The sequence below is a fragment of the Salminus brasiliensis genome, chromosome 2, assembly GCF_030463535.1.
Source record: "Salminus brasiliensis chromosome 2, fSalBra1.hap2, whole genome shotgun sequence".
NCBI lineage: Eukaryota > Metazoa > Chordata > Actinopteri > Characiformes > Bryconidae > Salminus > Salminus brasiliensis.
The window spans coordinates 7,648,208-7,672,092 of NC_132879.1; the positions used below are offsets into that span (position 1 = coordinate 7,648,208).

The 23,885-nt window shown below is 41.7% G+C and overlaps 2 protein-coding genes across 6 annotated transcripts in view; one reads left to right on the forward strand and one right to left on the reverse strand.

Annotated features, from left to right (window-relative positions):
* Positions 1–677: 677 nt before the first annotated feature.
* eva1bb (eva-1 homolog Bb (C. elegans)) lies at positions 678–16,869 on the forward strand. 2 transcript variants are annotated; one of them, XM_072674278.1, is made up of 4 exons: positions 678–798; positions 11,725–11,877; positions 15,030–15,203; positions 15,308–16,869. In XM_072674278.1, the coding sequence occupies exons 2-4, from the start codon at positions 11,811–11,813 to the stop codon at positions 15,571–15,573; spliced, it is 507 nt and encodes a 168-aa protein (XP_072530379.1). In that variant the 5' UTR covers positions 678–798; positions 11,725–11,810; the 3' UTR covers positions 15,574–16,869. The 2 variants fall into 2 exon arrangements, with proteins under 2 accessions (XP_072530379.1, XP_072530380.1); XM_072674279.1 differs by lacking the exon at positions 678–798 and adding an exon at positions 8,766–8,943.
* Positions 16,870–18,498: 1,629 nt separating this feature from the next.
* Positions 18,499–23,885, reverse strand: part of thrap3b (thyroid hormone receptor associated protein 3b) — a 68,454-nt gene continuing 63,067 nt past the window's right edge. For all 4 annotated transcript variants that reach the window (XM_072674271.1, XM_072674270.1, XM_072674269.1 and 1 more), the window contains 4 exons: positions 23,220–23,380; positions 21,906–22,203; positions 21,421–21,570; positions 18,499–20,913 (listed from right to left, as the gene is read on the reverse strand). In XM_072674271.1, the coding sequence (XP_072530372.1) occupies positions 20,650–20,913; positions 21,421–21,570; positions 21,906–22,203; positions 23,220–23,380 (873 nt within the window). In that variant the 3' untranslated portion in view covers positions 18,499–20,649. The remainder of the gene's footprint in view (positions 20,914–21,420; positions 21,571–21,905; positions 22,204–23,219; positions 23,381–23,885) is intronic.

The window sequence follows — 23,885 nt, forward strand, 5'->3', positions numbered from 1 at the left end:
CCAAGATCTGCACACTTTAAATAAAATAAAAAAATAATAACCAGTTAATAAACCTGTATATTATGGGTAACTCTTATGACTCTGCATAATTAGTTTACTCATATAACCCAATGATGCTAATTGGGTGCTCAACTAATTGCTAATTGGTGGGGTGCACGCTTCCAGTACTACTTAGCTACATTAGCCTCGTAGCTCCGGTGCAACCTTGAGTGGGGGGTAATGTGGCCAAGATGGCTTTAATCTTCCCAGGAGAACCAGTCTAACTGTTCTGTACGGTTTGTTGATTAGAAAAGGCACTTAAGGGTCACATGATGAATGAAGGTGTGTGAGGAACAGTGTGAGGATGGTTGCTGTCAGCAGTGCAGAGATCAGGCCCGGCTGTTCTCAGTGTGTGGGTGGAAACTGCAGTGGATTCCCAAGAGCAATACCACTGCTCTTTTCTTTTTTTCTTTCCTCACTGACAGAAAACAACCTCCTTCTGTCCCGGACGCCGGCCGTGTCCAGCGTGTGTAGGACGGAAAGAGAGAAGGGGGAGGGTTGGTGTTGCAGTTTTTGTCTTTTCTGTGGAAAGGAAAGGCGTGTTTGTGTTGTCTGACTTCTCAAAAGAAAAAGCACCTCCCAGACTCCTCTGTGCCCCTCCTTTCACTCTTTCAGCCTCCTTGTCCGCCTCTCCCCCCTCACAGCAGCATGCCTTACGTTCCTCACCGGCCGTTCTAGACAGACACACTGATGCAGGGATGATTTTGGGAAGCTTTTTGTGGTGCAGCTTGAGGAAATGATGCTTCATCATCAGCAAAGGTGAGTGGGTAAACTAGTAGGCCCTACTTATTCATTGTATTATAATTGTTTACTGGAAATATTTAAATTTATATTTCCAGTATTTTCTCCTACTTTGCTCAAACCATTCATAATAATAGATGCCAGCAGTCTGTCTACCTGTAAAACTCTATATAACATTAGAATAAATAAGCATAAGGTTAGTGGTCAGAATGTGCTTAGTATTGGTCCATAAAGTTCTTTAAGATGCTGGTTGAAAGGTTTGGGTGCTGATTCTCTCTGTGAACTTCGGAAACTGTTTGGATTCGTCCCACAGTCCCACAGTCCCACCAACTGCTCACCTGATTTACTGTAATGATGGAGTGATTAGATAAAGTAGCTGTTGGACGGGAGCTAGGAATGCTGGCCTTTCCACCAGTAAAGAGCACCAGCTATGTTTATTCTTACACACAGTGTGCCGTTTGTTTGTGTTTCTTCTATTATTTTATTCTTTTTAATTTGTTATTGCCCAGTTTAGTTTTTCAAGGTGATTTTCTCAGGCATTCTAAGAATTGTACACAGCACTGTAGCTACTTTAGATTTAAGCTTTTTTACAGTGGCATCTTTTAACTTTAAGAAACTGTCAGAGTCTTCAGTCTCATTAATTACCTTAGTTTCATAATAGATACTGAATTATTTAAATATTGTAGTATAATATATTTTAGCAACTGATAAATATATAGTGGATACTCAGGAATTCATTATAGATACTGAAGGATTCATAACAAATACTTTATATGTCATAAGTACTGATTTAATTAGTAGTAGGTACACTTTAGTTTTGTAGTGGATAATTAGTAGACACTGGTAATTCATAGTAGATACTGAATAATCCATAGTACTTACTAAATGATTCATAGTAGATACTGAATCATTTATAGTAGACACTGAATCATTTATAGAAGATACTGAATAATTTATAGTAGATACTGAATAATTAATAGTAAATACTGAATTATTCATAGTAGATACTGAATAATTCATAGTTGATACTGATTTATTCATAGTAGATACTGGATGATTCATAATAGATACTGAATAATTCATAGTTGATAACTGAATGATTTATAGTAGATACTGAATTATTCATAGTAGATACTGGATGATTCATAATAGATACTGAATAATTTATAGAAGATACTGAATAATTCATAGTTGATAACTGAATGATTTATAGTAGATACTGAATTATTCATAGTAGATACTGGATGATTCAAAATAGATACTGAATAATTTATAGAAGATATTGAATAATTCATAGTTGATAACCGAATGATTTATAGTAGATACTGAATTATTCATAGTAGATACTGGATGATTCAAAATAGATACTGAATAATTTATAGAAGATACTGAATAATTCATAGTTGATAACTGAATGATTTATAGTAGATACTGAATTATTCATAGTAGATACTGGATGATTCAAAATAGATACTGAATAATTTATAGAAGATACTGAATAATTCATAGTTGATAACTGAATGATTTATAGTAGATACTGAATTATTCATAGTAGATACTGGATGATTCAAAATAGATACTGAATAATTTATAGTAGATACTGAATGATTCATAGTAGATGCTGAATAATTTATAGTAGATACTGAAGTATGTATAGCTACTAAAGAGATACTAAATAATTTATATGTACTAATTAATAGCAGGTGCAACTTTCCTTTGTAGTAGAGACTGAATAATTCATATGTACTGATTTATTAGCAGATGCAGCTTAGTTTCAGTAGTAGATACTGAATCATTTATAGTAGATACTGAATAATTCTTAGTGGAAGCTGAATAATTAATTGTATATTCTGAATAATTTATATCAGATACTGAATGATTCATTGTGGGTACTATACGTCTGGATGTCATTTTCACATCAAAGGAAAGTTTAATATCCAGAGAAACATGATGTGTGTGTGTGTGGGGGGGGGGGTGTATGTGTGTGTGTCTGTGTGTGTCTGTGTGTGTCTCTTCCGAGAACAGATGGTTTCAGCAGGTTGATGGTCTGAGTGGTTGTTGGGAAGTGGTGTGGCGTGTAAAATCTGTTTTGTCTTTGTGTTGGTGAATCACAGTGCTGTAAACATGGAGTCATGTCTGAAGCCTGTGTGTGTGTGTATGTGTGTGTTTGCTGTGACTGAGGTATTTTCAGCTGCTGTGGTTGGCTTCCTAAACAAGCCCCATACCAACATACCCCATCTCTCTCTCTCTCTCTCTCTCTCTCTTTCTCTCTCTCTCTCTCCCTCTCTCATTCTGAAAGTGGGTTTTATGGGCTCTTACTGAGGGCCTGTTATTACATTCCTGCTATGTGTTTGTGTGTTTGGGTATTTCAAGTGTGTATTTAAAGTGTGTGTGTGTGTGTTTTCTAAGAGTGTGTTTATTCACAGTCATTTGATACGTGTTTACCTGACTCAAAAATGTTCATAATTTGAATGAATGTAAAACCTATATTACATACTGCGCATTAAACACAGTCATTGTTCTGAACGTAATTCTTATTGAATGTAATAAGTGTAAAGTAAATATTTACAGTTTTACCTTGCAAAAGTATTCACCCCCTAAAGTCATCAAATTTGTTTGAATTATAAACAACACTTACTCAGATTGTTCCAGACAGCATATTTATTATAAACCTTAAATCTTCAAGTACATTTTATAAACTTGATTATTTACCAGCATTTCTGTATGAAACCTGAAAAAAAGCTGTTTGCATAAGTATTTAACCCCCTCAGACTAGTTATTAGTACCACATTTTGCTGTAGTAATAGCTGTAAGTATGCTGGGGTGAGTTTTCACCAGCTGTCTCACAGTTTGCAAGAAATTTTACTCATTCTTCATGCAGATGTGTTGCAGATTCTTCAGGTCAGAAGACTGAACAGTGCCACAGATACTTGATAGGACTGAGATCCTATCAGGGCTTTGACTTGGCCATTGTACAACACTCACCTTTCTGCTCAACCACTCCTGTGTTGTCTCATCATGTATTTGGGATCATTCTCCTGCTGAAAGCTGAAGATTCTTTCTAAGCTTGTATTTTCCGCCGTCCATCCATCTGTTCCTTCAGCTTTAACCCCCATAACAGTCTATGGACCACCGGCAGGCCAAAGGTGTTATTACAAATATCAAGTACCAAAGAATAGCCCCAACAGTTTGTACAGAAGTCCTTGTAGGTACTGAACCATTGCCTTGCTGTGTAATAAGCCTTGCTGTGTTTAGGGGGTAACAAGAAATTCCACAAAGGAAAGGCATCCCCGCAACATGATGCTGCCACCACCATGCTAAACTGGGATGGTGTTTGTTGTGGTACCACAAAAACCCACCCTACATTTTAGTTTGGTCACTCTGATGCTTTCTGGAAAACCCCAGTCCAGCTTTGATGTGTGTTCTTCTTCAGTAATGGCTTTTTTCTAGACACCCTCCCAAATAGTTCAGTTGTATTCAGAGCTCTTGGTATTGTTGGCTGTAGCTCCTTTACTCCAGTCTCAGCCAATGAACTTCGTGGCTCTTTCACAGTGATTTCTGTTCCTCCGGCTCTGACACAGTACATTTACATGTACACCTCACTTCATATGAGTAGTATATCTAATTGATATCCTGATTTTAGCCACATGCATTTACACTCAGTCGCTGAATGCGTCTCCAGTTAGTCGGACTGAAATCCGATTGCTATGTGGGATGGAATATGCAAATTCATCTTATTATTACTGGCGGATGTGTTTACACTGCTATAATGGGGATCAAATGCGTCTCAGACCACCGCCACCTCAGACCACCTCCTGAAGTGGGTTGAGTGATGGGATTTGGATCTGGTTTAAATGAGTCTTGGTTGTGTTTACACTTGCAGCTTCATGTGTCTTGATCTTATCCGGATGTAATCCTGATACTACAGACGCATGAAGTGACCAGTTGTAAACAGGGTCTGAGTTTTGAGGGATGGCCTTGTCTAGGCAGTGCTGGGTGGTATGATGCAGCTTTTATTTCCTCACAGTTGGTCCCGTCTGACCGGATAATGAGACTCTTATCACAGTCTGACCAGTGGTGCTTGAATGAAAGGGGTCTTCTACCCAGTAATTCATTTCGAAGATCAGTCTTTTAAAATAAAATATAAAACAACACAAAAACTATGTGTCACTAAGTGTCATTACTAATCCAGACAAATCTGGTACTGGGAATACTATTAAGTCTGTCATGGCATGCTAGGCCAGACCAAGATGGGGCGAACACTTGCAGACACAAAGGGCGAACATAACAGACCTAGAAGTAGGAGGAGTCAGGAGCTGAATGGGCACTGGAGCAGTGCTCAATACATAGACAAGGAGAGCTGGGGAACCAGCAGCTAGACAAAACGGCAAGGCCGACCTAACCTGAAATGGCAGCGTGTGTCGAGGCTCCCTAAATACCCCCAGTCCCAGGTGAAACACATGAACCAAACAAACTAAATCATAAAACAATACAAGTAAACCAAACACATGAACGAAACCGAGGGAGAAGTCCATATTTGGGCCTATCGGCGGCAGTTCCGATTTCGCCCCGGGGAGGGCACGATGCAGAGGGGCTTACAAAGTTCTTGTAAAGAAAATGTACTGTGCTGTGTAGAGGTTCTAGACACTTAAGCACATTATTTAAAAGAATCTCAGCGGTAAAACAGCTTTACTGTAAAAACTCCAGATCCCATTAGAACAGATGCAAGCAAACATTAATACAGTAAAACTGAACAAGAATTTCAACCCAATTTCCTTCCCCAATGTTAGATTTAGCAATAATAATAGCAATTTACCAAACCCACTTAGGACTCTCTCCCTTTCATATGTATTTCCCCCGGCTCTGGAAGGGTGGGGTCTGACACATGCTTCCTTCCTGCTTCATGCAGAAAACGGCCAGTTTTTGACCTGACAATGGCCAACCAATGCACTTGAAGGGATTGGCCGGGTACCCAGCTCTGAAGCATCAGCAAGAGATGCCTGTGTCACCATTTACAGTGACGTGGGTAGAGAGTGAGCCGATTACCCACCCAGAGAGGGCAAGGCCAGTTATGCTCTCTCAAGCTCCGGCTGTTGATGGCAGGCAGCATGACAGCGCCTTAGTTTGATGGATCACTCTGAGCCAGAATTTCTCGTTCTGAAGAAAGTAGGTGAGATCTTGAGAGCTAGTCTGAAGAACAAAGCTTGGCTCCAGGTTTCTCCTGGAAGCCGCCCAGTCCAGCCAGCACAGTGTGGATGTGTTCAACTCCATCAGCAGCAGCAGGAGCAACTCACCTGATTTACCATCAATAATCCCTGATTTACTAAACCAGGTGTTGCTATGAGGAGAACTCTAATTAATACTCCATGAGGAGAACTTTAGAGATGTTTTAATGAACACAGTGACGGAAAACCACCACAGCTTTCTGTAGGAATGATATTAGTGTTTATTATAATAATATAAAAAAGTGTTTTACTGAGGAAATAATCACTTACTGCCCAGATAAGCAGCTTATTCTCACAGGGGACTAAAACTTTTGCTACCGTGTCTTATTCTTTTATTTATTTATTTATTTATTTTTTTTTTTGCTTTTTGATATAGTGTAAATCTGACAGTTGTTCTTTACATTGTGCCCAAATTTCATGATGAATGGACCAATAGAAATGCTCAGAAATGACTTGGAATTAAATCTTCTTCCATTTCCATCCATTTCCTTCTCCTGTAAAGTTGGTAATTTGGTGATACAAGGTTTTCACATGACAGCAATATATTATTTTATTCATTTGGAAATTAACACATTCAGTGCATTATTTTTTCAGTGGGTAGACGAGTGTGTGTGTGTGTGTGTGTGTGTGTGTGTGTGTGTGTGTGTGTGTGTTTCTGAGTGTGTATATGAACAGGCATTTGTGCATGACAAAACTTTACAGTGTTTGGACGTCATTCAACCACTAAGAAAAACACACACGCATATACAGAGAGAGAGTGTGTGTGTAGTGTGTGTGTGTGTGTGTGTGTGTGTGTATACTACAGCTGCAGCATTGTGCCCGTGGTGTAGATAGGGATCAGGGTGGGAGAGGTGGGCTGTGATGCAGTAGATTACAGACTGCAGTAATTACAGCCTCTAAGACAGGAAGTGGGCAGAACAGAACAGAACAGCACCCCCCAATCCGCCCCCCACCCCCACCGTCTCTCGGGTGTTCAGAGTTGGTGAGCCGCTGGTCAGCAGAGCCACTGCATTTATTTATGTGCTGGTATTTCTGTCTCACTGACTCACTCAGACTTTCCCGTTCCAGCCAATCACAGTAAAGAGCCTCTTAGTGATTGCAGTTACACTCCGGTTCAGGAGTCATGTTTGTGAAGTCACATCCTGTGTGCAGCTTTTGCCGTCCATTGCACAAACTCACCCACACGGATACACACAAACCTGTATTTGTGGTACACGATTAAATATTGATTAACAAATGATGTGACGATGAATGTCGCAGCTTTACAGAGATCCGGGTCCGAGCCTCTTTTGAGCAAGCCAAGGGTGACAGTGGCAAGGAAAACCTTCCTCAGATTGGGAGGACGAAACCTTGAGAGGAACCCCAACTCACAAGGGGAACTCAGCATCCTCCTCTGGTCAACACAACAAGAACAACTGGACAGAAATAGTGAGATAATGAAGAGCAATGGCTAATGTGACACAAGCTGTAAAATACTGTATGTGGGTGAGTGTAGGACACATGCTCAGTGTTAATGCGAAAGTCCATGCAAGTTAAAAACGCTTTAAAAGCCTATGGCCTGCCGGTGGGCCGAAAGTGTCTATTACCATAGAATATACCCTCCAGTTTGTACAGAGGTCCCTGCAGTTTAGTAAGCTTTGTGTGGTAAGGGGTTAAACAGGCATATGCACAGCTATGCCGTATCTAGTGTGGCATTAACACTGGCTTCCTGTAGCTGCTTCCCGCATCAGATTCAAAACCCTGACTCTGGCCTATAAAGCAAAGACTGGACCAGCCAGCCCCTCCATACTTGATGGCAATGGTCAAAAGCCGATCTGCACCAAGAGCCCTTCCAGCTTCAAGTACGGCTCGGCTCGACCCGCCGTCCCTCAAAATCCACATAATACAAGCGTCCAGGCTTTTTCTGTCCTGCACCAAAGTGGTGGAACAAGCTTCTCCTGGGTGTCCGAATGGCCGAGTCCAACACTCGCTGTCCTCAAACCCAGACTGAAGACCCTCCTCTTCAGAGAGTACTTGGGTGAATAGCAGAGTACCAGTCTCCTTATTGACTTGTGTTTAGTAGAGTGTAAACTTTTGTAAGTCGCTCTGGATAAGAGCGTCTGCTAAATGCCTTAAATGATAACGTAAATGTAAATGCATGAATGTGGGGTTGGGTGGTATCCACTTTTTTCACGCTGTCAAATTACTGTGATGTATGCTATTACTGAGGGCCGGGAGTAGTGTAAGGTGCACAAGTAGTGGAGCTAGTTGTGTGTTTACATGGTTTCCGAACAGTCTCATCCTGCGCTATTTTAAAACCATCATTCAATAAGTGTTAAACTGTCAGTCTGACAACATCTGCAAATGTGAAACTGCTCTGACTCAGGAGTGAGACGCTGGTTAGCGTTAGCTTAGCTAGCAGGATAACAGTCTGCTTGCCAGAAAACAAGCTCAAGTCTGGCCGACTGAAAGCCCACTTATAAACGTCTAGTTGAAAACGACCCTTCGTGCACCACCAGGCCCCTGCAATCTAGAATGCAGCGGCAGTTCAGCCATGTCACTCCTCTGCTGCGTTCTCTTCACTGGCTTCTCCAGAGCGACTTACAAAAGTGCTTTGCTGTTTACCCAAGAAGAACCTCAACTAGTTTAAATAGACTAATAATTCAAAGATACCTCTAAACTTAGACTCTACTAAACACAAGTCAATATGGAGATCGCTCTGCTATTCGCCCAAGTACTCTCTGAAGAGGAGGGTCTTCAGTCTGGGTTTGAAGACAGCGAGCGTTGGACTCTGCCGTTTGGACACTCAGGGGAAGCTCGTTCCACCACTTCGGTGCAGGACAGAAAAAAGTCTGGACGCTTGTCTTCCGTGGATTTTGAGGAATGGCGGGTCGAGCCGAGCCGTACTTGAAGTTGGAAGGGCTCTTGGTGCGGATCGGCTTTTGATCATTGCCATCAGGTACGGTCGGGGTTGGTCCGTTCTTGGCTTTGTAGGCCAGAGTCAGGGTTCTGAATCTGATACAGGCAGCACCTACAGGAGCCAGTGAAGAGAGAACGCAGCAGTAGAGAGACATGGCTGAATTTAGAAACGTTGAAATGGAGGATTACCCAAAAGCTTGTACATTATCAGTCTAGATTTGAGGAGGGAGAGTCCTGAACGGCAACAGGAAGGCTCTTCCAGAGTTGGGGAGCTTTATGGATTACATTAGAACATCATTAGACCAGAGTTTGGAGAAGAAATGTAATACGCAGTTTAGTTCTTTTACTTCTGAAAATGAAACATGGGATCAGGAGCAGATCCTGTTAGTTGAAACTGTTTATTTTGATTTACTTTGGAAAAATGCACAAAAACACACACACACACACACACACACACATCCTGTCTTTCTCCTTGGAGAGAGTGACATGCTAAGATTGGAGCATTTTTCTTGAGAAGAAACCCTCTCCGTGTGTGTATGTGTATGTGTGTCTGTGTGTGTGTGTGTGTGTGTGTGTGTGTGTGTGTGTGTGTGTGTGAAACTCATTGTGAGTGTGTTCCTGTGGGAAAAATAGAAAGTCTTGCCTGACTAAGGGCAAAGAGCAAGAATCAGTTTGCTGCCTGAAAGGACACTCACACAGCTCTTGTGTTTTTGGGCTGAAGAATTATCACACACACAACAACCATATTCCTTTATCAGACGTTACCAGTGATGCTGTAATGCTGTAGTGCACATGTAATAAGCATGTAATCAAGCCTTCATTTAATGAAATGTTAAGCGCTAAGCTAACACTGGTCCATATAGATGTATTAAGGCAATTCTAGCTCAAACAGAAACATTCAAAGCTTATAAAAGATGATCCACGTGTCGGATCAGAAGCTTTCAAATACTTTAGCAGAAATGTAAGCTGGTCTGTAGCAGTTTAGCGGTTTAGAGTTCTGACCCCGAGCTGCCGCCACTGTTCTTTATTTCTAACGACTGAGTCCTGCTCGCACTACTGTTCAGTTTCACAGTCAGAGACGTATCCAGGACCAGAGTGATATTTCTTCACATTCAATTGGTCCCACCCACTGTAAGTCAGCTGATTCCTCGGTCAGTTCCTTACTAAGTTGATACTTACAATATGTCCTTAATAAAAGGTGGCAAAATCTTAATTCCTACTCTGCAACTCAGGAGAGGTTCCTGAGTTCCTCTGAGTTATTTCATGTTGGCATTTTAACATGGCAGTGCCCCAGAGAGCAAGATGTAGAAGCATGTTTTAACCCAATTAAACATAAAACATATATTTATTTATTTGGTTTCCAGAAATTATTAGTCCTTCTCCAAACACCTGAGAGTTTCCCACCTTTCTAATGTTTATATGAACTTGTAATGGTTATTTTTCATGTGTTGTTTTTCATGCAAGCAGAGAAACTGAGTAATAGTGCAGATTCTAAACTTACAGTCCAACCCACACTCTGAAAAATGAGCAATTCCTTAAAGCACCTCTAGGTTCTACTCAAACTTTTCTCAATGATCTTAGAAGTGCCTGTAGGAACTTTTGGGATTCCTCAGTATCTCATCACTTTGGAAATCTTGTTCTTCAAAAAACAGAATATCAGAATTTAGGTTCCTAGAAGATCTTCAGGGACTATGTTTGGATCAAACTTCTTAAACTTTCTCTGACTGATATAAACATTAGCTTTTTGCAAACATTTTCATCCTTAAGAATGGGTTCTTCTAAGAAACTTTTCTCCAAGGTTCCTTAAAACACTTTAAGTTGTTTCTCTATAGTTTTAAATTGAAGGACTTCCGAAAGGTCCTACCGAAAGATCTTGTGAACACTGTAAAACAGGGCTGTTCAGTCCTGGTCCTGGAGATCTACCACCCTGCAGAGTTTAGCTCCACCCTGAATCTAACACACCTGATCCAGATAATGAAGGCCTTCAGGAGCAGCTGAACGTTAGAGTGAGCTGTGTTGGATCTGAACTCTTCAGGGTGGTAGATCTCCAGGACCAGGATTGAGCAGCCCTGCTGTAAAACATGAGTAGTTCCTTGAAGAACCTCTAGGTTCCTCCAAGAACTCAAACGTTCTGCACTTAGAGGTGCTCAGTGCTCTTATAGGTATGTATAAGAACTTTTGGGATCCTCAGTACCTTCTGGTACTGAGTAAAATCTGGTTCTTCAAAAAAACTCATCTGAATTAATGTGCCTAGGAGATCCTTATGCTTATCTCACTGAAATAAACATTAGCTCTTTGCAAAAGCCTTTGTCCTTAAGAATGGGTTCTTTTAAGAATATTTTCTTAAAGGTTCCTTTACAGAACCTCCAAAGTTCTTTAAAGATCTCGTCCCTTGCAGTACTCATCAGTGTGTCTAGGTAGAAAATGAGATATTTATTATGAGCTGAATTGAATCTGCACCGTCTTGTTTTGTGAACAGGATTTTTATAAGAATGAAAATGTTGATTTTTTCTGCATTCTTGTCACTTTTTAATATCAAAACAAGCGAAAAACACAAACAGACTCATTCCGGACAGAAACTAAATCAAATAAAATCAAATTTACTGTGCAATTCAATACATACAGTAGCATAATGCAGTTAGAGCAGCCAGGAGTATGCTGGGTTGGGAAAGGCAGCAGTGCTGTAGTAGAATTACACGCTCAGCTTTTGGGGTCAACACTGAAGTTAAAGCTGCATGATGTGCATTGAGGCCTGACTCACAGTAACATTCGCTGTGATCTCATATTTCATAGATGAAGATTTTCTCTCTTCTATCTCCAGTGCTCTAAGGGCAGAGGCGTAATGCGAGGTGAATAATGGAAACCGAAGCTCAGAGTTCACGAACGTAACAGACAGAGAGAATAAAAATGAATCCCGTACGGAAGGACATGGAGCTGCTGAGCAACAGCATGGCCACATACGCCCATATTAAAGGTAGGACATGTACCTATTATTATATATAGTCACAGAAATACCTTTTACCACCTCCAATGTTTCATTTTTTGACAGGATTTGAATCTGCCAGTTGTTTTTTTTATATAGTGTCAGAACATCATGATAAATGAACCGATAGAAATGCTCCAAGGTATAAACTCTTTTTACATTGACTACCATTGAAAGTTAAGAAGGGTTTTTCCTTTCCGTGTAAAGTTGCTATTTTGGAGACATGAGGTCTTTGCTTTTTTTATGGGGCCCAAAATCCTTGGGAGCGCCCCTGCTGAGGTCAATGTGAGTCTCAACTAATTTTCATTCATCATTAGCCGTGCTAGTATTACAACTGGAGTATGCATCTTTGTAAACTTTTGCAAAATCACCAACTTCAACATTATTATCTAAGGGATCCTTCTGAGAAAAACAATAGCTGTATCCCAATTCAGGGGCTGCATCCTTCGAGGGATGCGGTTAATTAAGATGTAGCCTTCATTCTGCAAAGGCCGAACAGAAACAGTCAGCTCTACAGCAGGTTTCCCCCTGTTGGATCCTTTGCTGCCATGGAAGAGAAGGACACGTTTCTCGACAGCCAACCAAGGAGCCATGGAAATGGGAGAGCCTAGTCGCACCACTCTGATGCAATCATATATGAATGCAGTCTCCGAAAGGATGCAGCCCCTGAATTGGGACACAGCTAATATCACTCTTTGATATCCAACTGTGGAGCACTCTGGAGCTAATGTCCCTTTGAACTTAGGCTTCAAGACACCTACTAGCACAGATGACTCATCAGAGCTAGTCACCAGTAAATCAGTCTATATGAAGTCTGTTTTGATGGTGGTATGCTGGTTAACCAGCTGGCTGACCAGCTGCACCAGTAACAGAACAGTAAAGCTACCACCCCTTATGTGACTGCTGAGTTTTATATATTTGAGGATGATGATGGGAACTGTTTTTCCTTACAAAACATCTAGGTGTATTTCTCCATCACCAAACACATTTATAGGCAAAACTATGGTCTCAGACATCAGGCGGACATCAGTATATTCAAATCTATTTGGTGTAATAACATTCTAGTTTCTCTAGAACAGGGTGTTTCCCACCAAACCCACTCTGAGTGACTTTGTTCAGCTCTCAAACACTTAGTTATGGAGAACCTTTGGTGTAAAATGTAATCAGTGCTCCTGAGTGGGATGTCAGTGCTATAACAGGAGAAAAGACGTTACCCTGATGAACTCCGGAGCAGAAAAACAGCCCATTCCGAGGACTTAAGTGCTGTGTTTGATTAGGCTTTACACCTTTGCCCATACAAAACGTCCGGGTTTTGTGCCACTACAAACACAGGTGTGTTGATGCTGTTGTAAAAAGCTTGGCATGTTCAATCAAACGAGCAGCAACAAACTCACTCGGAAATACCGATTCACTCTAGCTAAATATCCAAACACGCTGGGATGGATGGAGTTTGTTTTCTCTGTGTTTTAAAGGCCCGTTTCATAGAAAACCACATTTTCCACATTTTTCTGCAATAAAAGACTTTGATGTAGGATGTAAACACTGTTAAAGTGTATTTATTCGATTACTCAGTGGTCCACTCAGGACATTTGTGTGGGTTTATGCATCAAACACACCCCTTAGTTTACTTTTACACAACCATTTAGAGCTTTTCATCCCATTGAATTAAACAGGCTGTTTGTTACTGTGCCTTTAGGACTAATACATGGAAACGATCTCGATTCTGATTGGCTGCCCTGTACTGTGCCTTATTCTGAAAGCAGCCCAGGCTAAAATACTCATTATAGCTTCACTGTGAATGGAGCTACACAGCTGTAGGCTAGATAGGCTTATATACACTTATAAAGCCCTTTATTAGGAGCACTAGACTAATCCTGGGTTGCGCCTCATTTTGCTCTCAAACAGCCTCAAACGGTTCTTCATTGCATGGATTCCACAAGATGTTGGAAGCACTGCCTCATTCCCAACTCATACCAATAGTGGATGCAGCACTAACCATCATTTCAGAGATCACAGCTCAATGCTGAGGGGCTTTATACCCCTCTAGCCCACACCTGGCATCAGACATGATGCCAAAAGGGTCATGTTTACCTGCTCCAGAGAGACCTATTCTATTGGCAGTACTTCTCTACAAGGACTAGACAAGCTGTGAGTGTGCATTTGCACATCTGCGTCAGCAGTGAGTGCAACTTAAAGTAGCAGAATGCCTTTATTAAAAGGAGTGTCTGTCCACAAACATTTGGACATTCAGTGTATATACGGTAAGCCGCAAAACACCTTGCTGTGTTATACCACCTATTCAGCCCAGAGCCGTTTAGCTCCGCCCACTCACAGAGAAGTTATAAGGAGTGCTTTAGCCTGGACTGCTTTTCTGGATGGATGGTTGGCGCTCCATCCAGTGCCTTTGGGAAGAGTCGGAGTGGCAGAACTGATCACCCAACATCAGAACCTGACCTCACTGATGCGCTCATGAGCCTGAATACAATCAAATCCTTCACTGCATTTACATACCACCTATTTAGCCCACACCCGTTTAGCTCCGCCCACTCACAGTAACGTTATAAGAAGTGCTTTAGCTTGGGCTGCTTCTCTGGAGTGATCCAGTGCCATTGGGAAGTGTTGGAGTAGTGTAACTGGGCATCCAACATCAGAACCTGACCTCACTGATGCGCTCAAGAGCCTGAATACAATCAAATCCTCCACTGCATTTACATACCACCTATTTAGCCCACACCCGTTTAGCTCCGCCCACTCACTGTGAAGTTATAAGGAGTGCTTTACCCTGGACTGCTTCTCTGGAACTCCATCCAGTGCCTTTGGAAGAGTCGGAGTGGCAGAACTGATCTCCCAACATCAGAACCTGACCTCACTGATGCTCTTGTGAGGATACAATCAATACAATCAATCAATCAATACAATCAATCAATCAATACAATCAATCAATACAATCAAATCCTCCTCATATCAATGTTCCAACATCTAGTGTGAAGCCTAGAGTAGAGAGTAGAGCCTGTTCCTGCAGGAAAAGAGGGACAAGAGGAGGCGGAGGAGCTCAAGCTTGCAGTAGTGTCACAGCTGTAGAAGAACGGTTCTGTAAATGCTTGACTTATCAGACCTAACCGGTCTCTCTTTGTTGGACACAGAGAACATGGAGAGCTTTGCGCTTTACTTCATGCTTGGCGTGTGTTTCGGGCTGCTGCTGGCCCTGACACTCCTCATCCTGGGCATCGCCTGTAGGCCACGTCCAGCCACAAAGAAACCCTCATCACCGGACCGCAAGCGGCTCAAAGAGTCCAGTGAGGAAGACGAGGAGGAAGGTAGGGGTTGGCGATTTGGCAACAGTGTAATATTGTGATGATCTAAGACGTCTTCTTGATTTGCACTGTCTCAACGTCTGGTTTATCTGGTGCTGGTTAAACAGATGAAGGAGACGATGAGGAGATGGAAGGCGGGGATGGAGACGATGAGGAGGCGGAAGTGCCGAAGGTTACCGTGGCACCCATGAGTGAGTGCAGCCAATCAAACAGCACCCTCAGAAGCGTCAACGTCTTCGCCTCGGCGGAGGAGCTGGAAAGAGCTCGGAGACTGGAGGAGAGGGAGAGGATCGTCAGGGAAATCTGGAGGAATGGACAGCCCGATATTCTAGTGACAGGGACGGGCACTCTGGGGCGGGTTCACTACCGCTAGCAGTCAGTCCACTGTTTTTGGGTTTGTTTGTTTGGGTTTTTTAATTCTAAATGTATGTGTGTATGTGTGTATGTATGTCATTGGTGAACTGCGACAATCCGAGCTTCAGTTCAGGCCATAATAGTCAAAAAACACCTTTACGGTAATGCTAACTTCTGCTAGCACCCCAACAGGAATTCTAATAGTACGTTAGCGCAAAGCTAACACTGATGCATATGGCCATTTTGAGGCTGTTCTAGATTAAACACAAATTTTTGAAGCTTCTGAAGGACATTTCATATGTTTTGTCTGAAGCTTGTAACAGACCTACACATATATATCAGCCAAAACATTAAGACCACTGACAGATCAAGTGAATCACATTGATTATCTAGTTACAATAGTACCTCTCAAGGGGAGGGATCTACATACTAGGCTGCAAGTGAACAGGCAGTTCTTGAAGGTGATGTGTTGGAAGCAACCAACCAAACTGGTTGGTCAGAGCATCTCCAAAACATCAGACAGGTCTTACAAGGCTTTTCTAGTGTGCAGTTTTGGTCAGTAGCTACCAAAAGTGCTCCAAGGAAGGACAACCGGTGAACCAACAACAGGGTCATGAGCACCTGAGGCTCACTGATGCTCATGGAGGCCTCACCCCACAGGATCTGCTGCCAACGTCTTGATGCCAGATACCACCAGACATGCCTTGATGGGTCGGAGCTGTTTTGGAGGGGGGCCTACACAGTGTTAGGCAGGTGTTGTGTTGTTAATGTTGTGGCTAATTGGTGTATGTGAGCATGTATGTTGCAGTTTTACAGTTTACTGCTCTGTTTCTAACAATTGACTGAAACCTGCTGACACTACTCCAGCCAGTGACCTATCTAGAACCTCCAGATGACCTCAAGTGACATTTGAGGAACTGAATCAACACAACAGAATGGATTTGACCAGAACTAGATGTCAATAACTGAACTGAAACTGAGTGAAAGTAGGTTCCTTTCTTCACTGATCTTCTCAAGTAGAGGCTTTAAAGATATTCAGGAAAGTACCAACCCATCACATGAGAAGCCACCTCTAAATCCAGCCCAGAGCCCCAGAGGAAAGCTGAAGGAAGGCTTCTGGAGTTGGAGCATTGAGGTGATTGTTCTGTGATTGAAATGCTGTGGTTTATTTTTAAGTTCTAACTCTGATATTTCAAGAAGAACTTTTATGTACGTTTAGGCGCAAATATTTTAAACCTTGTATTTTTGGAGTGTCATTACGTCTGAATCTTCTTGTGCCGTTTATAAATAAATCTTATCTGTGATTTGTACAAAAGCAGCCGATTCACATTCCAGTCATCCCTTGGAGCTCTGGATTTGGAACTGAGAGCTGACTTCAGAATGACTGTTCTCCAACCCCTCCCCTAAACCAGAAGCAATTTCCAGGAGACAAATAAACCCCCTTCACTGTCTGTCACCCTTCATTTCTCAGCCCTGAGCTTCCTGTGGCTGCTTTCTCACATTCCCCCAGCCGCCCAGGGGACCAAAAAAAGTGACCTAAGCTATTAAGAGGCTACTTGTCCATCCAAGTTAAGGTGCAATCGTCCGCATAAGGTTCACTTATGTTTGTGTGGGTTTAAACGATTCTTAACATTATACGGACAAAAGTATTGGGACACATCCTTATACAGTGTTTCTTCCTAAATCAGGGGTATTAAACAAATGGTTTATGCTGCTTTTGTCCAGAGAAGGCTTTTTACTAGATTTTGGAGCATGGCTGTGATGGCCAGGATGTTGGATGATCACCACCCCACCTAATTCCCAATGCCCCAACTCATGTGTTAAAGTATTGGATGCAGCACTAACCATTATTGCAGAGAAACTTTATATATATATATAAATCTTGTGAGTGGGTGGGGCTAACTGATGTTGTTTCCCCAGAAGGAGCGCAAGCTGAAAAGCAGATGGTGACCACTCACAAAGCGAACCCAACCTGCCCTTATCGGTCATTCATATAGGCTAGGCTGGCATTTATGAGTGCAGCACTCCTCCATGTTCAGGGTTGGCTTTGCAGGACCAATAAACTTTAATGTCATCTTAAATGTCCCATAGAACACATTTATTGAATGTTGTTTTCTCCTGTTGGCTAAGGTAGGCTTTAGTTTCCATATTCTAGCTGTTGCGTTTAGCCCCGATACGTTTTGGGTGGTGTAAATATAACCAGACTGTGGGAGAGTTTTGGAATTGGCCCATTATACACCTCTGTTTTAGTTCTCTTGGAGATTCTTTTAAAAGAAGAAACAGCAGTGTTTGAGGTTCATGGTTTGTACTGAACCTGTGTATGTTCCCTGTAGAACTTCCAACTTCTTAGGGACTTTAACTTTAATTGGAAGTTTGTGTTAATAGTAGAATTTAACCAGTGGGACCTATTTTGAGACTAATTCTACATTCCAATTAAGCATCAACCAGTTTACCTCACAAATTCTCTATTTCCATCACTGAAAATTTAACCAGGAAAATACTGCAGAGATAGAAATTCTCTTTTACAGGAACGTTTTGATCAAGACCTGGTGGATCTGCTGTTTGCACGTCTTAATAAAATGGAAATATGAACTGCAGCATTTTTAATATAAATAATAATAATTAACAGTCTGCACTTTGCAGCAGCAAAACTGCATTCTGTGTTAAACTGCTGACTTTCTGTAACAGTATCCTTCAATTACGCCGCTCTGTAATTGTCAGCAGCCGATAGTGTGAGAAGAAAGGGGGTCGGCCATTTGTTCAGCCGTCACATTTCAGCGTGTAACTGCAGATATGATCAATCTCTGTTAAGTACGGCTATTAAACTTGACCCATTCCCATGACATCCAGTCTCTAATAGCTCCCAGCTGCAGACCAGCAGCCTCCAGCCTCCAGAGGAAAATGCAGTGGGCCAATCAGTGATAAACAAACACTTCTCTTTAAATAAACCGAGGAAAGGATTTTATTGAAACAAAGAGTGAAAGACAAAAACTGAAGCATTGCCTGAATCGTATAAACGTAACAAACAGCCTTAGAGTCGTTTAGATACAGAATCAAAACCAGGGGAGACCGGTACACAATCCAGAAGCAGCAATGAACAGGTCTGATAAACACAACCACTGCTTTCCCCAGCTGCTGAGATCTGAGACTGTTCAGCATTACAAGAGATTACTGTACACTCTAAAAAATAAAGGTACTTCAAATGGCTCTGTGAGCGATGCTACAGAAGAACCAATTTTCTTGGTTCTTTAAAGAAACATTTGTAATCAAGAACCTTTAAAAAGGGCTAAAGAAAGGAATTTACCAATGTAAAGGTTCTTCACATTCTCACAAATCTCCTTCACAAACATAAAGTGGTTCTTCTATGGCGTCTTTTAAAGAACCACTTGAAGCACCTTTAATTTTAAGAGTGTAAGAAGCAATTTGGAGCTCAGGCCAGATAACGTAAACGTCTGCAGCAGCTAAAACACATCGAATGCTTTTGCTGTTGGTCTAAAATGAATATGGTAAACAGCTCTAATTCACATCATTTCATTTACCAGTTTCCTTTGAAGACAAAGGCCACGATAAAATTAACCCTGCCCCGCTAACTCTGCCACCCTCGTCCATTAAACTATCTACACTTGAAACCAAGCTGTGACAGAGGCACATTACTACAGTCTCATAACAAGCAACTAAAGTCCAAATAGTATAAAAAAACAAAACAATTAAAATAATTAAGCAAAACTGCATTAGTTGCCCTCAGAATTCTGACATTTTCTTTATATTACAATGCAAACCATTAAAATAAAAAACAAGTAAATCTATCAGCAGTTACAGCCATCTTAATCAGGTCATCCACGAAGCAGAACAAACAACCAGTTTGACTGTATGACTTAAGATCAGGTGGGGAAACGCTTCCATTCTAACATGTTCCCGATGAGCTATTACTGAGGAACAGGTGAGGTACACAGCGGACTGATCCATGCAGAAACGCTGCTGCAGGTTTTAGTCTAGACATTAAAACACCATGAGGAAAGACAAGCCTGAACTTTATACAGCACACCTGTGCTACTAATCCACAGGCCCCTGAAACTCTATACACATCTAACATGACCAGAGAGCGAGAGAAAGCATGAGAGAAAGAAACATTCTGTCGCTGCCACGCAAACCTTTATCTCCATTTTTGCCCTAATGAGAACCTGGCAGTTGTTCTTTACACTGTGTCCAAATTCCATGATAGAACAGAAATGTGCCAAAATGACTCGTCTTTTATTTTTCCTTTTTTTTTTTTCTTCCTTCTAAGGTGCTGTCTTGGAGAGGAGGTTTTAGTGCGACATAGACGATATAAAAGACAGGGGAAAATAAACAATATGAGTGAGGGAATGAGAAAGAGTGGAAGTGGGGGAAGAAAAGGAAAAAAAAGCCAAAAGAGAAGGGAAAGGGAAGAAAAAGAAAGAGGGAGGGATGGAGAACAAGGAGAAAAAGTGGCAAGGGTTGAAAGAATGAATGACAAAGTGGAGAGAAAGTGAGAGAAAGACTGAGAAAAGGAACGAGAGGGAAAAAAGAGAAAGGAAAGAGAGTGAAAGAGTGAAGTGAGAGACTTTTGGAGTTTGGGGGTGATCAGCAAGAGACAGAGTGAACTGCAAGCGAGAGAGCACACGTGAGAGAATGCGCAGTAGAGAGCGACCTAACTGCAGTTCCCAGCTCTAAGGCACAAGTGCGTTTCTACATTGCACTTTTTAAACACAAAGCAGAGACGGCAGACTGAAGAATTATCCTGTTTAATTAAAAAAAAGAAAAATATTCAGACAAACCAACTTTGAATAGTAAATTAAATCTCAGCACACGGACCAAAAACATCACCACGGTTTGATTTTCTAAACAAAAGAGTTTAACACATTCAAACTGGAAATAAAAACCTCACAGTGGCTCAACATCAGACAGAACAGCAGCGCTGCACACTCCAGTTCACTGAGACACCTGTGTGTGTAGGTGGGTAGGTTGATGGGTGGATGGATTACAACTGCTGTGGCAACTAATCTCCCCCCCCCCCTCCCCCCAAGAACCCAGCAGGGTGGGCGGGTCAGAGAAATGGAGGCGAAGGTGGTGCGGTTTACGGCTTGGACGCTTCGCTATCGGCTGTTTTGTCCTCGTCTTTGTGGCTGTGCTCGGGGCCGTCGTCGGCCAGCTCTCCCTCCTCGGTGGCTCCCTGGAACATGTCGTGGGTCCACTTTGGACTGCCCCCGCTGCCGCCGCCTCCACCACTGCTGCTGCCTCTGCGCACAGTGAAGGAACCTCTAGTACGTGGGTACAGGCCACGTCCCCGACCACGCCCGTCAGCCCACTTCATCTCCCCTTCTCGGTCACGGTCATCGTGCTGCAGAGAGACAGATATGCTGTTATTGTAATCAACGGCATTTTTTTTAACAGCATGTACAAATGTGTCAGAAACCACCTAAACACACAAGGTAAAATTTCTATAACCTCTTTTCTCATTCCCTCTGTGGCCAAACATTCCACTCATTTATTTAGTAGTGGTGTAAATAGAGTCTGCACACTGTTCTGTATGTAGCATGTACATAATCACTTTTTGTGTGAGTGATGTTAGTATGGCTGTATAAAAGATGGACGAGGCTTGAATTCTTGTTGGATGCACTGTATTTTTTCCTGAGCTCATTAAGAGCACAGTTATTGTTTTTATTCAATCACAGAAAGCATAAAAAGTGAATGATGGGATTTATATTCCTATTTTTGTGTTGTTTAGAACGAGAGTTTAACACTTACAAAATAAACATCTATAAATATTAGGCTTTATTAGATCACAGTCATTCCTTAAAACCTTATGAAATCACTTCATCAATGGAACCAATGGTAATCTGGTTACCTGGAAGTACTTCCTGCTTTTTGGGGTGTACTCTGGGTCCCACTCTTCATCCTGTGGTCGTATAGGCCCACTCACATTGCCAGGATTACCGTTGTTATTGTTGCCAGGGTAATTTCCTCTGTTCCATCCTCGGCCTCCTCTCATTCGAGGCTGCAAACCAGAAAGTTCCTTTTACTAAACACAACAAACCTTCTATTTTTCAGGGAGGCCGTAGTTCTTCATTTGATTCACCATTTCTGATTTAATTTGACTCAAGCTTAATGTTTTAGCCCTGAAGAAACGCTCCTGTTTTTAGAACAGCAGCAGGTAGAAGCTGAAAAAACTAATAGCAGTAATCATACATATAGGATTTCTGTGACTTTTCAGTAACATCAGCTTTAAACTGCATAATAAAATGTAACTTTCATATCCAATTCACAGAGTGCTCTATACACCCAAAAACATTAGCGCTCCTTGTGTTCATACATTCATCTCACTGTACTTACAAATCCCCGTTCGTATCCCCCGCGTCCTCTGTCGTATCCTCCCCTGTCGTATCCTCCGCGATCATAACCCCCTCTTCCTCTCTCATAGCCCCGCTCCATGTGGCCCCCCTCGTAGTCGCGAGGTCCGCGGTCCATAGGGCCTGGATACTCCCGGGGTCCTAGACGAGACTTATCAAATCCCCCCTTATCCATATGATCGACATCCTCCCCGTGGTACTCCCTGGAGCGGTACGGTTGTGGGGAAGGAGATGAGGAAGAGGAGGAAGAAGGAGAACGCTCGCGCTTCTTCTTGCTTTTCCTTAAAATGAGGAATAAAGTGATCCATGAAGCAACAGATTAGAGATCTTTGGGATATGAGCCCACGCTGCATTTAGGTGCTCCTCAGATGCATGGAAGTTATCCTTGATTCTGCTTGGTTATATTAAAATAAAGAGATTTGCCTGAAAGAGCAGCTGCCTTTTTTTCTTCCTTTTACCATTTTTCTCCTGAGGTTAAGGGGAAGATGCTAATTATACACTCCTAAAAATAAAGGTTCTACAAATGGTTCTTTGAGTGCTACAGAGATACGTGAGTGAGTGTGAGGAATAACCTCTTAATTATACATATTATAAAAAGGTCACACCCCTACTACAGAAATTATTTTTCATGGAACCCAAAGAACCTTTTATAGCACCTCTATTATTTATTTATTTATTTATTTGAGTGTACAGTGGGGCTCAAAAGTCTGAAAGCAGAACATCTGAAGAGTTTAGACCAGCTTTAAAATTCAGGTTCAAGTATTTGGTGGTGTTGTCTGAATACAAGCTTCAAAGGAAGACCTGAATACACCTAACCTTTCTGTACAGCTTAGCATGTACAGTGTCACACGTGTATTTAAATTTGAACACTTACCCAGAAATCTTCAGCATCTCTTCTTCAACTTAACTTTTAACCTTAACTTCAACTTTCATTTTAACTTTGTTTAAAACTCTAAAAATACCTGTTTATTTCCAGGACAATTGGAAATAGACATTTGGACTCCACTGTATACGTCACTTCTGTCACAAGTCCTGTATCATCTAAAATTCTGTCTTTCTCCAATTATCTGTGGCACTTGGCCATTTGAATGCAGTTCTCAAAGCACTCCACTTCTAGGATTGAACTGAAATGCTAACATTTGCCTTGTACGCCATTAAAAACAGCTACAACAGTCCACATAAAAAACGCTGACCAACAATCAATCACACGGTTAGATCAAATGTTTATTCAGGAGCCCTCAGGCAAGTGTTCAGAACTCAACCCTGCTCTCTGACCCAGTCACCCTGTATGACTTACTTGGACTTCTTGTGTTTGGAGGGTTTGTCAGGAGACAGTTCGCGGCTGGGGGTGCGTGACCCGGCTGAGCCTTTGCCCCCCTCGCGTTTGGGGTATTTTTTACGTCGCTCAATATCCAAACGAAGGTCCATTGATTCTCCTTCATATTTTTTGCTATAATCCTGTGGAGACACAGAAATGCATCACAGAATTAATACACATGAATGGCGTATTAAAAGGCTGAGCAAACACCCTAAACGGCAAGTATGAAGTCCAAATTAAATGTTAAATGTGGACTAGGATCAAGTTTAAATAAAAATCCCAGTTATTTATTTTGGATCTAAGACTATAAATAAGAGAACTGGTTTTCCAAATCCTAAACTCAAAAGGCTTCTCAGTAGAATATTCCTAACTGATGGAAGGAAACCGCCCCGAACTACTAGACCAAAGCTGTGTTTTGAAGACAGTCCTATAGACGCACATCCTCGTTGTACCACAAAAAACTTGCATCTCCATTTTTGTGAATGGACCAATAGAAATGCCATGGAATTACTTAATAAAATATATGTTTACACTGACTTTTCTTTAAAAACAATGTCTTTGACTGACATTTTTGAGATTGGAGGTTTTTGAGTGAAAGCACCAATATGAAGTCTGGACCTGTTCTCAACTGAACTCTAAAACAGC